This window comes from Sus scrofa, chromosome 7, assembly GCF_000003025.6.
Source record: "Sus scrofa isolate TJ Tabasco breed Duroc chromosome 7, Sscrofa11.1, whole genome shotgun sequence".
Taxonomy (NCBI): Eukaryota; Metazoa; Chordata; class Mammalia; order Artiodactyla; family Suidae; genus Sus; species Sus scrofa.
The window spans coordinates 113528341-113540351 of NC_010449.5; the positions used below are offsets into that span (position 1 = coordinate 113528341).

General features: G+C 36.5%; 1 protein-coding gene across 2 annotated transcripts in view; it reads right to left on the bottom strand.

Annotated features, from left to right (window-relative positions):
* The window catches only part of TRIP11 (thyroid hormone receptor interactor 11), a 76006-nt gene that overhangs the window by 3935 nt on the left and 60060 nt on the right, over positions 1–12011 (bottom strand). For both annotated transcript variants that reach the window (XM_021099621.1, XM_021099622.1), the window contains exons 17-20: positions 5085–5166; positions 3874–3988; positions 3320–3436; positions 1518–1662 (exon numbers count right to left, since the gene is read on the bottom strand). In XM_021099621.1, coding sequence (XP_020955280.1) covers positions 1518–1662; positions 3320–3436; positions 3874–3988; positions 5085–5166 — 459 coding nt within the window. The remainder of the gene's footprint in view (positions 1–1517; positions 1663–3319; positions 3437–3873; positions 3989–5084; positions 5167–12011) is intronic.

A 12011-nucleotide genomic window follows, 5' to 3' on the forward strand; every position in this document is an offset into this window, starting at 1 on the left:
GTAGGTCACAGATGTGGCTTGGATTTGGCATTGTTGTGGCTCTGGCGTAGGCCGGCGGCTACAGCTCCGATTAGACCCCTAGCCTGGGAACCTCCATATGCCGCGGGTGCGGCCCTAAAAAAGAAAAAGACAAAAAAAAAAAAAAAAAAAAAAGGCATTTCGTTTATGCCCTCACGTCTTAGTGTCTTAGTGGATAGTATTCTGCTCTATTACTCAAGACCATTAACAACGTCATTGCTAAGAGACAAGCAGCCCTTTGAAGGCACCCATTTCAGCAGTGGGAAACTCAAATAAAAGAGGCCTCCAAAGGAAGCACTGAGACACACTCACCCAATCTATTTATCACTGAACACCCCTGGGTCCCCAAGCTGTACTTTCCCGTGAATGACGACTTTCCAAACTCTGAAAAAGCCCCCGTGCTATGTAGTAAGCTCTGGCTTTTGTCTCTGATCAACACAAATCAAGCTGGGCACAGCCCTGATAACCGAAGTGGGGATGGTATCCAAAAGAGGAGGAGAGGGACCAAGGGAGAGGGACCGAGGGGAAGGGAGGGGAAGCCCTGATACAACAATTCTGCATCTGTTTCAAGGTCTAAAATCTAGTACAACAAGAAAAAAAAAAAGGTTTTTTAGTATAGTCTACACATGTTAGAATTAAGACTTTTCTAAAGACTAAATTTAGTAGCCAAATCTTTTATCCAAATTAATTTTACCACTTTCTATAAGCTTAGGAAAACAAATATTCATCTAAATAAGGACTAAGGAAGTTCTTAAAATTTCAGAATATAGATATTTCAATATTTTACCCCAATTTAAGGATAAAAGCCCTTCCAGTAAAGAATCTGTTTAGAGTCTGACGGATTATAACTCAATTTCAATTCAAAAAATTTTACTGCATACCAACACAGGAAATATGAACAGCATAAATAAGACCCTTACAACCTAGTGGAATATAAAACTACGTCCATATGTTGTAGAACCACCAAACCACATGCTTTCAACATGTAAGAATGTTTCATAATGTTCTTAGATGTCCACACCGGTATACTACACTGCTCTGAAAAATGTTATGAACACATGAACTTCGGTTACTGACTGCAGTAACACTTAGATTTTCACATGGGAAAAAAATCTTTACCTATCAACTACGTTTCTAACGCTGACAAGCAATAAGCATCCTTATGGAGAAAGGAAAATGGATAAGCAAGCAAAGGTTTACCAGTTCAGCCACCACTTCCAAGAAGAATAATCCAAGGCGGCTTATGCAGAGAGAGAATTATTATTCCAATATACAAAGGAAAAATATTTCTTATTGTTTAAATTAATTTAAGCTAATTAGAGATCAGATTGCCACAACAATATATGAAGCCAAAATCTAATGCCTTACTGGGGTTTTGGAAAAAGTCATCGCACATTTTCAAAACCACTAAAAACTTAGTTAATATCACTGTGAAACATATTCATAAATTAAATGTTCAACTCTTCATATTGTGGAAAAAAGTAAGTATCTGATTTTACCTTTAAAACTTTCTGGTACACTTGCATCTAGTTTTCTCCTTCCTGGTGAATCTAGAGGTTTCATATCATGAACAGAGAGCTTGGGTGGTGGAACAGATGGATGAGATTCTGTTTCTAGGAATTTAACAAAAAGTTCTGAAAAAGACTAAGAAAAAATATTTGGATATATTAGGCAGATAATATAATTATACTACAACTAAGAAAATGTATCAGCTATTCTAGTTAAATATTAAAAATATTAAAAACTAGTCATGCTATTTGAATCATTTCTTTATAAATAAGCCTCATGAACAATTTAATTGCTAGCATTTAAAATGAAACATAGGTGTCAATTAAAAACTTTAACAATTTAATCAATAATCTTGGATGACAACGCTCACTACAAACCTCATGAGAATTAGCCACCTGATAACACTTAGCCTTCTCACCATCAATGGCACTTAAGAGATCAAGTCTTAAATCATTTTAATAACTGTTTACATAGATGTTAAAAAATATCGACAGAAAACAAGTTTTAAAGTCATATTTTTCTACAATAAACCCAATCAATGAATATAGCAAAAGCTCAATAGTTTTATTAGCAGATTAAAAAAAAAGTGTATGTAGAACTTTCCTTTAAATTTTATGCCATCCAATTTCAAACAGAGTTTAATCTTTAATCAGCTCGGGGCACCTATCCTGTTTCTTCTTTAGTAAAATAGGTAAACTCCACATTCTAACTCACAGTGCTACTCATTCAATTCGTATTCATCTTAAGCCTACTTAAGATACACCAGGCACATCTTTTCACATTTATTAACTGCCTCCTCCTAACAGAATAAAAAGTTGCTAAGGGAAAGCACTTTATTTGGTTTGCTCCTGCACCCCCAATGCTCAGAACAGTGTGGTACACAGCAGGTGCCCAATAAGCATTCATTGGCTCAATGACTAGGCAGACATACTACTGTATACAGAATGGATGGTCAAGGGAGACCTGCTGTACAGCACAGGGAACTCTACTCAATGTTCTGTGATGACCTACATGGGAAAAGAATCTGAAAAAGAACGGGTATGTGTATACACATACCTGAATCACTTTGTTGTACAGCAGAAATGATTACAACACTGTAAATCAACTAGACTTCAATCAGACTTTTAAAAATGAAATAAAAAAATAAAAATACTAACAAAAAATGACTAGGTAGATATACACATGCATAAAACAGAGCCTCCATCTTTAAGAATCTCATAACTCAGTAGCAAGACAAAGGACTATGTGTCGACAGCAGCATGATCAAATACAAAGAAAAGAACAGCTAATACTTTGAAAAGTACCATATAAGTAAAATGTTAAAATGTACATGCAATACAATTATTAAAACTAGTTTATTATTCTTAAGCTAATCACTTCTCTGGATCTCAATTTCCACACCTCCAAAATAAAAGGGCTGTATAAAATAACCTGAAAAAGGAGTTCTCATCGTGGCACAGCAGAATCGAATCCAACTAGTATCCATGAGGATATGGGTTCGATCCCTGGCCTTGCTCAGTGGGTTGGGGATCCTGCGTTGCCATGAGCTGTGGTGTAGGTTGCAGACACAGCTCGGATCTGGCATTGCTGTGGCTGTGGTGCAGGTTGGCAGCTGCAGCTCTTGATGCTACCCCTAGCCTGGGAACCTCCATATGCCATAGGTTTGGCCATAAAAGGCAAAAAAATTAAAAAAAAATAGGACAACCTGAAAAAGGAATGTAAGTCTTTGCAAATGAATGTGATATACAACAGTTTCATTGTTCATGTTCAGCAAGAATAAATCGACTCTTACACTATTAAGCAGAGATTGCTGATTTGGTCTCAAAGGTGTGTTGGGGACACTTTTGGATCCTCCTCCAAGCCACCCAGTCATCCATCTGGTAACACCACCCTGATCTTCATTAAACAACTGAAAGATTATTTTGAAACAGAAAAATATTATCAATACAAGAAAAGTAAAAATAACCATTTTCACATGACTTCAGACGACAGTAAACCATGCTTTTCAAGTCCAGTTCCTCATCTCCTACTGATGGAAGTTACATACAGAGAGAAATGTCATCCCAAGCACCCTTTCCAATAAGAGTAAAGACGGTCAGGCCTCAAAATCTCAGTATTCTGGTAAGAGTGGTGGCTTAGAAGTTATAAAATATTTAAATTAGTACTATACAAATCATACAAGTCACACAAATCTACCTCTTCCTTGTTTCATAAAATGATTCCATTTCCACACTATTAAGAAAACGGTATTCAGGAAAAACTGTAATATACAGTAAAAGATAATTTTATACAATGCCAGTATTTCAGTTAATAATGCATTCAGAATGGCATTCACTGTTCAGTTACCTGCTCCATTTCCTCCTTTTTGATACCCAGGATGCTTCCCATTAATCGTAATGCTTCATGACGCTGGTTTTTTGGTGTGTGGAAGTGTCCAATGAAGAGGTTTCTCATTAGGACTCTACACGAAGAGAGGCAGAAACAGTTCAAGTTAACTCATCAGCTGTCTCGGTACCTAGTGTGCCCAAACAATAAACACTAAACATACAAATATTTAATTATATTGAAATAACAACTATTTTAAAAATGTAAATAAAATATTTTAAAGTAGTTTTTAAATAATCTTGACAAATCTAATTAAGAATATTGCAAACAACCCAAAATGTGTGCCTTTAAAAGCATCACTCATTAGCCACCACCTTCTTCAACCAAATAATCAACTGAGACAGGTACCTCATTAGTAATTCTCAGCCTGTCTGGATTGACATATTAAGGAAACACTTCAGATTTTTTCCTCTCTGCCCTAAAGGGTGATGATTGTTCTTGGGCTTACTGGTTATACTTACATTTCCCCACTCATTCACATTTATTAAAAATTTGATAATATCTAAATCCTTAAAATGTTAATGATTATATATACATATATATATGCACACAGACACAGCCAGACTTCACACCTAATACACTGAGTAAGGTATGTCCATTTAAGGACAGTAAAGACAGCAAAAGAATGGTAAGAATAAACTTTATATTTTGTAAGTACTGCAGTGATGTGTTAACTCTTCATTTGGTTTTAAGAAAAGCAACTGGAGCTGGGAAAATCTACTGAAAAACCAAGAAAAGACAAGTTATTCTACTGACCCCTCATTAAAACTACCTGCAGCATAGAGTTCCCGTCGTGGCTCAGTGGTTAACGAATCTGACTAGGAACCATGAGGTTGCAGGTTCGATCCCTGGCCTTGCTCAGTGGGTTAAGGATCTGGCGTTGCCATGAGCTGTGGGGTAGGCTGCAGACGCAGCTCGGATCCTGCGTTGCTGTGGCTCTGGTGTAGACAGGCTACAGCTCTGATTCGACCCCTGGCCTGGGAACCTCCATATGCCGCGGGAGCGGCCCAAGAAATGGCAAAAAGACACACACAAAAAAAAGCTACCTGAAGCTCATTGCTATATAAGAAAAAAGAAAGGTTTTTTAAAAACTTAACCACATACAGTTACGTGCAGAAATTGTTTTGACCAGAAAAGTAATGCCCATAAAATACATAAAAGGCAAAGCATACTTGTCCACTTTTCCTTCTGTGCTGTTTACTAAATTCATCAATTTCTTTTGCACATCATCCAGCATTTCTTGTCGGAGCTCATCTGTTTTAAAATATGTAAATAAAGACAGTCATTAACTCATTAAAACAGTCTGGATGAATATATAATGAGATTTATGACATCTTTATTGTGAATTTTGAATATATGCACTTATTGTAATTAGGAGTATTCAAGTATGTCCATCTCTTCTTTGGTCTGAAAAATGAAGCTCTCTAGCATAGAAATTACCTAGAAGCCAGAGTATGCATTAATTCATATTGTTTACCCCCAATAAAATAACGAATTCTTTAATAGAAAATTTAAAAACCAAAGGTTTTCACTCTCTTTAGAAACTTAACAGCAAAGATGAGATTTTCACCCCTGTTTCCTTGCATGAAACATTTCCAGAGCCACTCTTAATGGGAAAAAATGGAAAGGACAATTTTAGATTTTCCTTTTTCCATTTTCCTGGCTGGACTCTTGGTGAGCTAAGAAGAGCAGCTAACACAACTAAGACCATGGCTCAGGAGGCAGCTGATAGGGCAAAGTATCCTGGAGTAAATCAACGGTAAAAACAACTCAGATCACTGGTTCTAACATACTAATCAAGATACTATAGCTGACGACTGATTTAGAAAGACGTTTGCACTATTTCACGTTTAAATTCTTATTTTTATTTAAAAAGGAAGTAAGATTTGTAAAATCTTGGCAGAATAGTTGGAATTTGAACGTAATAAAAGCAAAGTCTAGAATTACAACAGGAGACCCTGTTCATAAAATCAACCAGGCCATGGGGCCACAGATTCCTAGACTACCTCTCAGCAAACCCATGGAGTTTATACCTATTTTCTCAGAAGTGAGTAATTTGGGCCGAAGGAGGTTTTATTAACATCAAGCTAGATAACAAGTTTCATTTGAAAGAACTGAAAAGAAGGATGCTTTGCAGCAGATCTCTACTTTTCAAATCAAGAAACACACACATCCAAACACTAGACTCTGACCTCTTTCCACAAACCTTCTCCATGAGTTATGTGGCATTTTCCTAGCAGTAGCAGGATATGAGTTTCCTTACCCAATACATAACTCACAAATATTTTCTCCCACTCTGTGGGTTGCCATTTCACTTTCTGGACAGTATCCTTTGAAGTACAAAAGTTTTTAACTTTGATGAAGTCCATTTTTTTGTTGTTGTTGCCTGTCCTTCTAGCGCCATTATCTAAGACGCCACTGCTTAATGCAACATCACAAAGACTTAATCCTATGTTTTCTTCTGAGAGTTTTACAGTTTTAACTCTAAAATGTAGTTCTGTGATGTGCTTTGAGTTATTTTCTATGCATGGTGTGAGGTAGGGGTCCATCTTCACTCTTGTGCATGTGGCTATCCAGTTGTTTCAGCATCATGTGTTGAAAAAACTATTCTTTTGGAATCCTTACTGAAAATCAGTTGACCAGAAATGTATGGTTTATTTCTGGACGCTCAATCCCCACTGGAAGACTCCTGCAAGTGTTTTTCCTTCTGCCTGAAGAGCTCTTTTCCACTGGCACTGCCTAGTTATTAACTCTTCTTCACCTCTCACATCTCAGTTCCCAGGTTCCTTCCTCAAAGAAGTCTTCTCTGAACTTTACAGATCAGGCCAGGTACACCTGCTCTGCGTTTTCATTCTGAATTCTACAACACCCAAAATTATGATTTTCAGTACTAAATGTATATACAAAATGTCCAGTTTAACTGTTTGCAATGGACTGTGGTTTTTTCAAATTGCAAAAATCTAAATTGCAAAATGTAATGGGCTAACTTTTACCAAAATAGAGATGGTTGTCATAACCATATTATAAAAGCAAGGTTTGTGTTTGGAAAATCTACAAATGTTTCCTTCTCTGTCTTTCCAGAGAAGAATTTAAGCTTGGACATTGAGAGAGAGAGACAGGCAGATACAGAGACAGCAAGAACAAGACTATTATTATTAAAGTCTGAGTCAGTAAAAGATATTTCAGATTCTTAATGGGCACATATATACTATGAACCATGGTCTTTTCTAGTACAATACATGCTAAATTAAGTAGAATTCTCAACTATTCAGAGGAAGAACAGCAAGTAAGTTAGTTTCTTTCTGATGTTCTGAATTAACCAGCCTGCTTAATAAACAAAAGTTAAGAGCCAGAATAAAGATGGACACAGTTCTCTTTCATCCTCCTCCACTTTTCCCCAAGGCTATAGAAAAACAGCAGAGGAAGAGGTCACACCTTCCAACTCTCTGTGATTTTCCTTCTCCTATCTACTTTCTTCTAAAATTAATGATTTTTATATTTATTACATGTCAAAATGATAATATTCAAGACATATTGGGTTATATAAAATTTATTATTAAAATTAACTTCAATGTATCTTTGTACTTTTAAAACAAAGCTACCATAAATTTTTAAATTATATAGGTGGCTTACATTATATTTTTTATTGAACAGCACTGCTTTGGAGCATAACCAGGATATATACTCTCATTTAAAAAGAAAAGGTGCCTCGTTAGTGCAATAGGTAGCACCATCAGTCTCATAAAAAGAAAAGAAAGGGAAAACTGAATGATAGACATCTTCAGAGTAAAATTCACAGAGTTGATTCTGTTAAAAATGATTTTAGGAAAATTTAACTTTGCTTTATGAAAAACTGATAAAGGAATCTGTTTATCAGTTTTTCAAGTAGAAAATATTTTCTTGACAAAATTCATTAATATTGGTATAATTTTTATTAAAATCTCTGTGTTCTGAAAGATATGATGCGAAAGGTGTTTTGGGTTTTTTTTTTTTTTTTTTTTTTAGTCACATGACATACGGAAATTCGTACCCACACCATAGCAGCGACCTAAGCTGCTAACAGTGACGATGCCAGATCCTTAACCCGCTGCACCAACAGAACTCAAAACATCCTTAAAGCCAAAATATCAGGGTTATTATTTCCTAAACTCATTATCCAAATAAAGTTAGAACTGAGCTAACGGGAAAGAGAACTGACAATGTTCATACCCTTACAGACATGGAGAGGGCTGTTTCAAATTCAAGCAGTAGTTTAAATGGATTCTGATATTTGAGTCTAGAAAAAAACCTCAGAATTTGAGAGAAGGGGTTGGAAGCATTATAGTAACTAGGAAAGGTCTAGAAAAGAAAAGAAAGTCAAATATTGATTCAAAGGTCCCTACAGACTTCTCTTTTTCCCCAGGCAATCGTATTCTCCTCCCATCGAAGATTCTCAATATTTCTCCACAAAAACTGAACACTAATTCAAACCACAATTTGAAATCAGAATTGTATTTATATGGGCAAGCAAAATAGAGCTATTCAGAAATGGGTTTTAGCCAAATACAATATCCCTGTGAAATAACCTAAAAACATGCCAAAATAATTCTTTGGATGTTAGGGGAAAAAAGGGCAGGGGGTATATAATTAAAGTTGAGCAATAAAGCAACTGAGATTGGTTGAGCTCAAGGGAAGAGTTACTCTGAATACGCGACATCCTAAAACCATATCAGAGCCTCTTTTAGGCAATACCTAGAGATGGTGCCATGGTCCTCTTCACTTGATTTGAAATATAAATTAAACATAAAATGTAAGTGACTACAACACATCAGCACATCATAATTTTGTATTTTTATTTGCAATTAGTAACACTGCACTATCACACTGTCTTCAGGGAACATCATAAAATTAAGTCATATTCCTTACAAAGTCACTGGCTATTTTATGACTAAGCTCTCTGGACAAGACCCATGTTTATTTAATAGTCACCTGACCAAGAAAAGAAAGGTAGTTAGAGCAGGACTTGAGAGTCAGAAGACTTGCATGTGAATTATGGTTCTGTCATGAGACCGGATATGAATCATGGTGCTGTCATCAGGGCCAGACTTCGCTGCCTATTTTGTAAAATGAGCATGCTTATCTCAAAGGATTTTGACAGAATGTACTGAATGATTAAATGTGACTTTTCTAAACAAAAACAGTAAAGTGCTATATAAAGCATTAGTACTCATTCATCTGATTTCTTAAAATACCATTTCTTCGGAGTTCCCTGGTGACTCAGCAGGTTAAGGATCCAGCAGTGTCATTGCTGTGGCTCAGGCTGCCAATGTGGTGTGGGTTCCATCCTTGGCCTGGGAACTTCCCATGCCACGGGTGTGGCCCACCCCCTGCAAAAAAAAGGCACCTTTCAAACTAGCCCCAAACAGTATCAACTGTGTGTTATCACCTTGTCGCGTATTCAGAGTAACTCTTCCCTTGAGCTCAACTGTGTGTTATCATCATTAACACTGATGATTCTTCCTCAGTTTTGCCTTATTTGTCATCTTTACAAACTAAGACAAAGATGTCAGTACAAGGAAGAAAAGAACGTAGAAATATGATTTTATTTATATTTATGTTGGTAAATAAATTGGACTGGCTGCCTAAAAAAAATAAATTTGTATCTGATATATTAAATCTAATATAAGGAAATTTAGCCTCTTCAGTTAATTAAATATAATCAAAGTAAAAGCTAGAGATTAGATGGTTTTTTAATTACATAATTTCAACTTATAAAAGATAATTTTCTTTTTTTTTTTCGGCCACAACCATGGCATGCTCAAGTTTCCAGGCCAAGGATCAAACCCACTCCATTGCAGTGACAATGACAGATTCCTTAACGACTAGGCCACCAGGGAACTCCAAGATCACTTCCATTATAACTTTCATATAAAATGTAAAAAAGATATTTTTAAAGGTACCATTTATTTACATTTGAAGACATTAGCATCTGCTTTGTCTTTTAGCTCAATTCCTTTCAACCATTTCAATAGAATTTTAAAGTCTAAAGTACATGGTGAATGCTCATTTCATAATTATAATTATTAATTGGAGAGTGAAAAGTAATTTTTGAAACTCTACTTCCTTGCAATGAAATTACAGAAAATAGTTTCATTAACACAGTATAACCTCATTAACTTGAATTTCACTAGAGTAGAATTTGTGATTAAACTGAAATAGCAATGTTGAAGTCTACTAGATTATGTGCACAGTTAGTTACTATTTGCATTTGAAAGAGATTTTAATTTTTTTCTTTTCCTTTTTTATGTAAATATTTTTAATGAAACGAGGCCAAATTTGTTTTCTCTCTCCACCCTCTTCCTTCAATCATTTAATATATTAGAATTCAGTTAATTTGTACTGCATTTTTCCATACAGAAACAATTTTTTCTTAAAGACTAAATATTGTGTGTCAAGTTATGTATTTAAATTTTGAAGGATCACACAGACGGGAGTTCCGTTGTGGCTCAGTGGTTAACGAATCCAAACAGGAACCATGAGGTTGTAGGTTCGATCCCTGGCCTTGGTCAGTGGGTTAAGGATACAGCATTGCCATGAGCTGTGGTGTAGGTCGCAGACACAGCTCGGATCTGGTTTTGCTGTGGCTCTGGCGCAAGCCAGCGGCTACAGCTCTGATTGGACCCCTAACCTAGGAACCTCCATGTGCCGTGGGAGTGGCCCTAGAAAAGCCAAAAAGCCAAAAAGCAAGGATCACACAGACCTGCCATATCGCAGAAGAAAGGACTTCAATTACAGCAGTGAGCAGCAAAGTTGTTACAATAATTTTTTGCCACTTATTGAATATCATCATCACTATATACTACTACATATTAATGACAGATGGCTTTCAAGGCTGCAGACAAAACCTCAACCCATTTCTGAAAACTCTCTGTTGCATATCAGCATGGACTAAATCTGGCCCAAAGAAATGCTTTGCTCAGCCCACACAGGGTTTTTGAAAAACTTAAATTAGGTGTCACATTAAAAAATTGGAATATTTCACATAAGAGTCTACATTTTTTGTGTCTCTTGAAAAATATGAATATTTGGCAACATTGAACCCACATCCCTGCAGGACAACAGCTGGGTGAAGCTAAGAATTTGCTGCCCCCCCCCTCGCCCCCCGACAAGAAGCACTCCCGTTCACCAGTATCTGCGCAGTCCTATGTGCTCCTTTGTATTCTAACCTGGGCCCCAGTTTACAGGTTGTGTTTGTGATCCATACTTACAGCTTCATTTCTTTTTTTTTTTTTTTTAAATCCATGATAAATCTGCATATATTATTATCGTTTTTTTTTTTTCTAAATATTTTTTTTTTTTTTATTTTCCCACTGTACAGCAAGGGGGTCAGGTTATCCTTACATGTATACATTACAATTACAGTTTTTCCCCCACCCTTTCTTCTGTTGCAACATGAGTATCTAGACATAGTTCTCAATGCTATTCAGCAGGATCTCCTTGTAAATCTATTCTGGGTTGTGTCTGATAAGCCCAAGCTCCCGATCCCTCCCACTCCCTCCCCCTCCCATCAGGCAGCCACAAGTCTCTTCTCCAAGTCCATGATTTTCTCTTCTGAGGAGATACAGCTTCATTTCTTCACACAAGCAGCCCACTTCCACTTCTTCCTTCTCAACACTCTTCACCAATGCACCAATACAGCGCACACACACACACACGCACACACTCTGTCTACCAGCTCTTCGGCTAGTTTCCAGATTATGGCGCATAGTTTCATACAAATTCTTCCTCGTCAAGAATGTTCTTCCCAACTCCCTGCCTGCTTAGCTGTACCTATTCACCACTCAACTAAGGGCAAGTATACCCTTCACCAGCCTTCCATCATAAAACAGAATAGATTGCTTCTTTCTTTTGAATAGATTGCTTTCTTTCTTTTGAAATGTGTTGTTGCACATATGTGACCACATGTAGTCTTTCCCCACTTTCTGCTTGACCATAAACCTCCTGAAGGTAGAACCCTGTCCCGTATCTTTAGTACCTATTGCAGAGCTTGGTACAAAGCAGAAAATAATGCATTTTTGATAAGTGAAAGAATGACTGATTTTTCTCCAGGAAGGAAGACT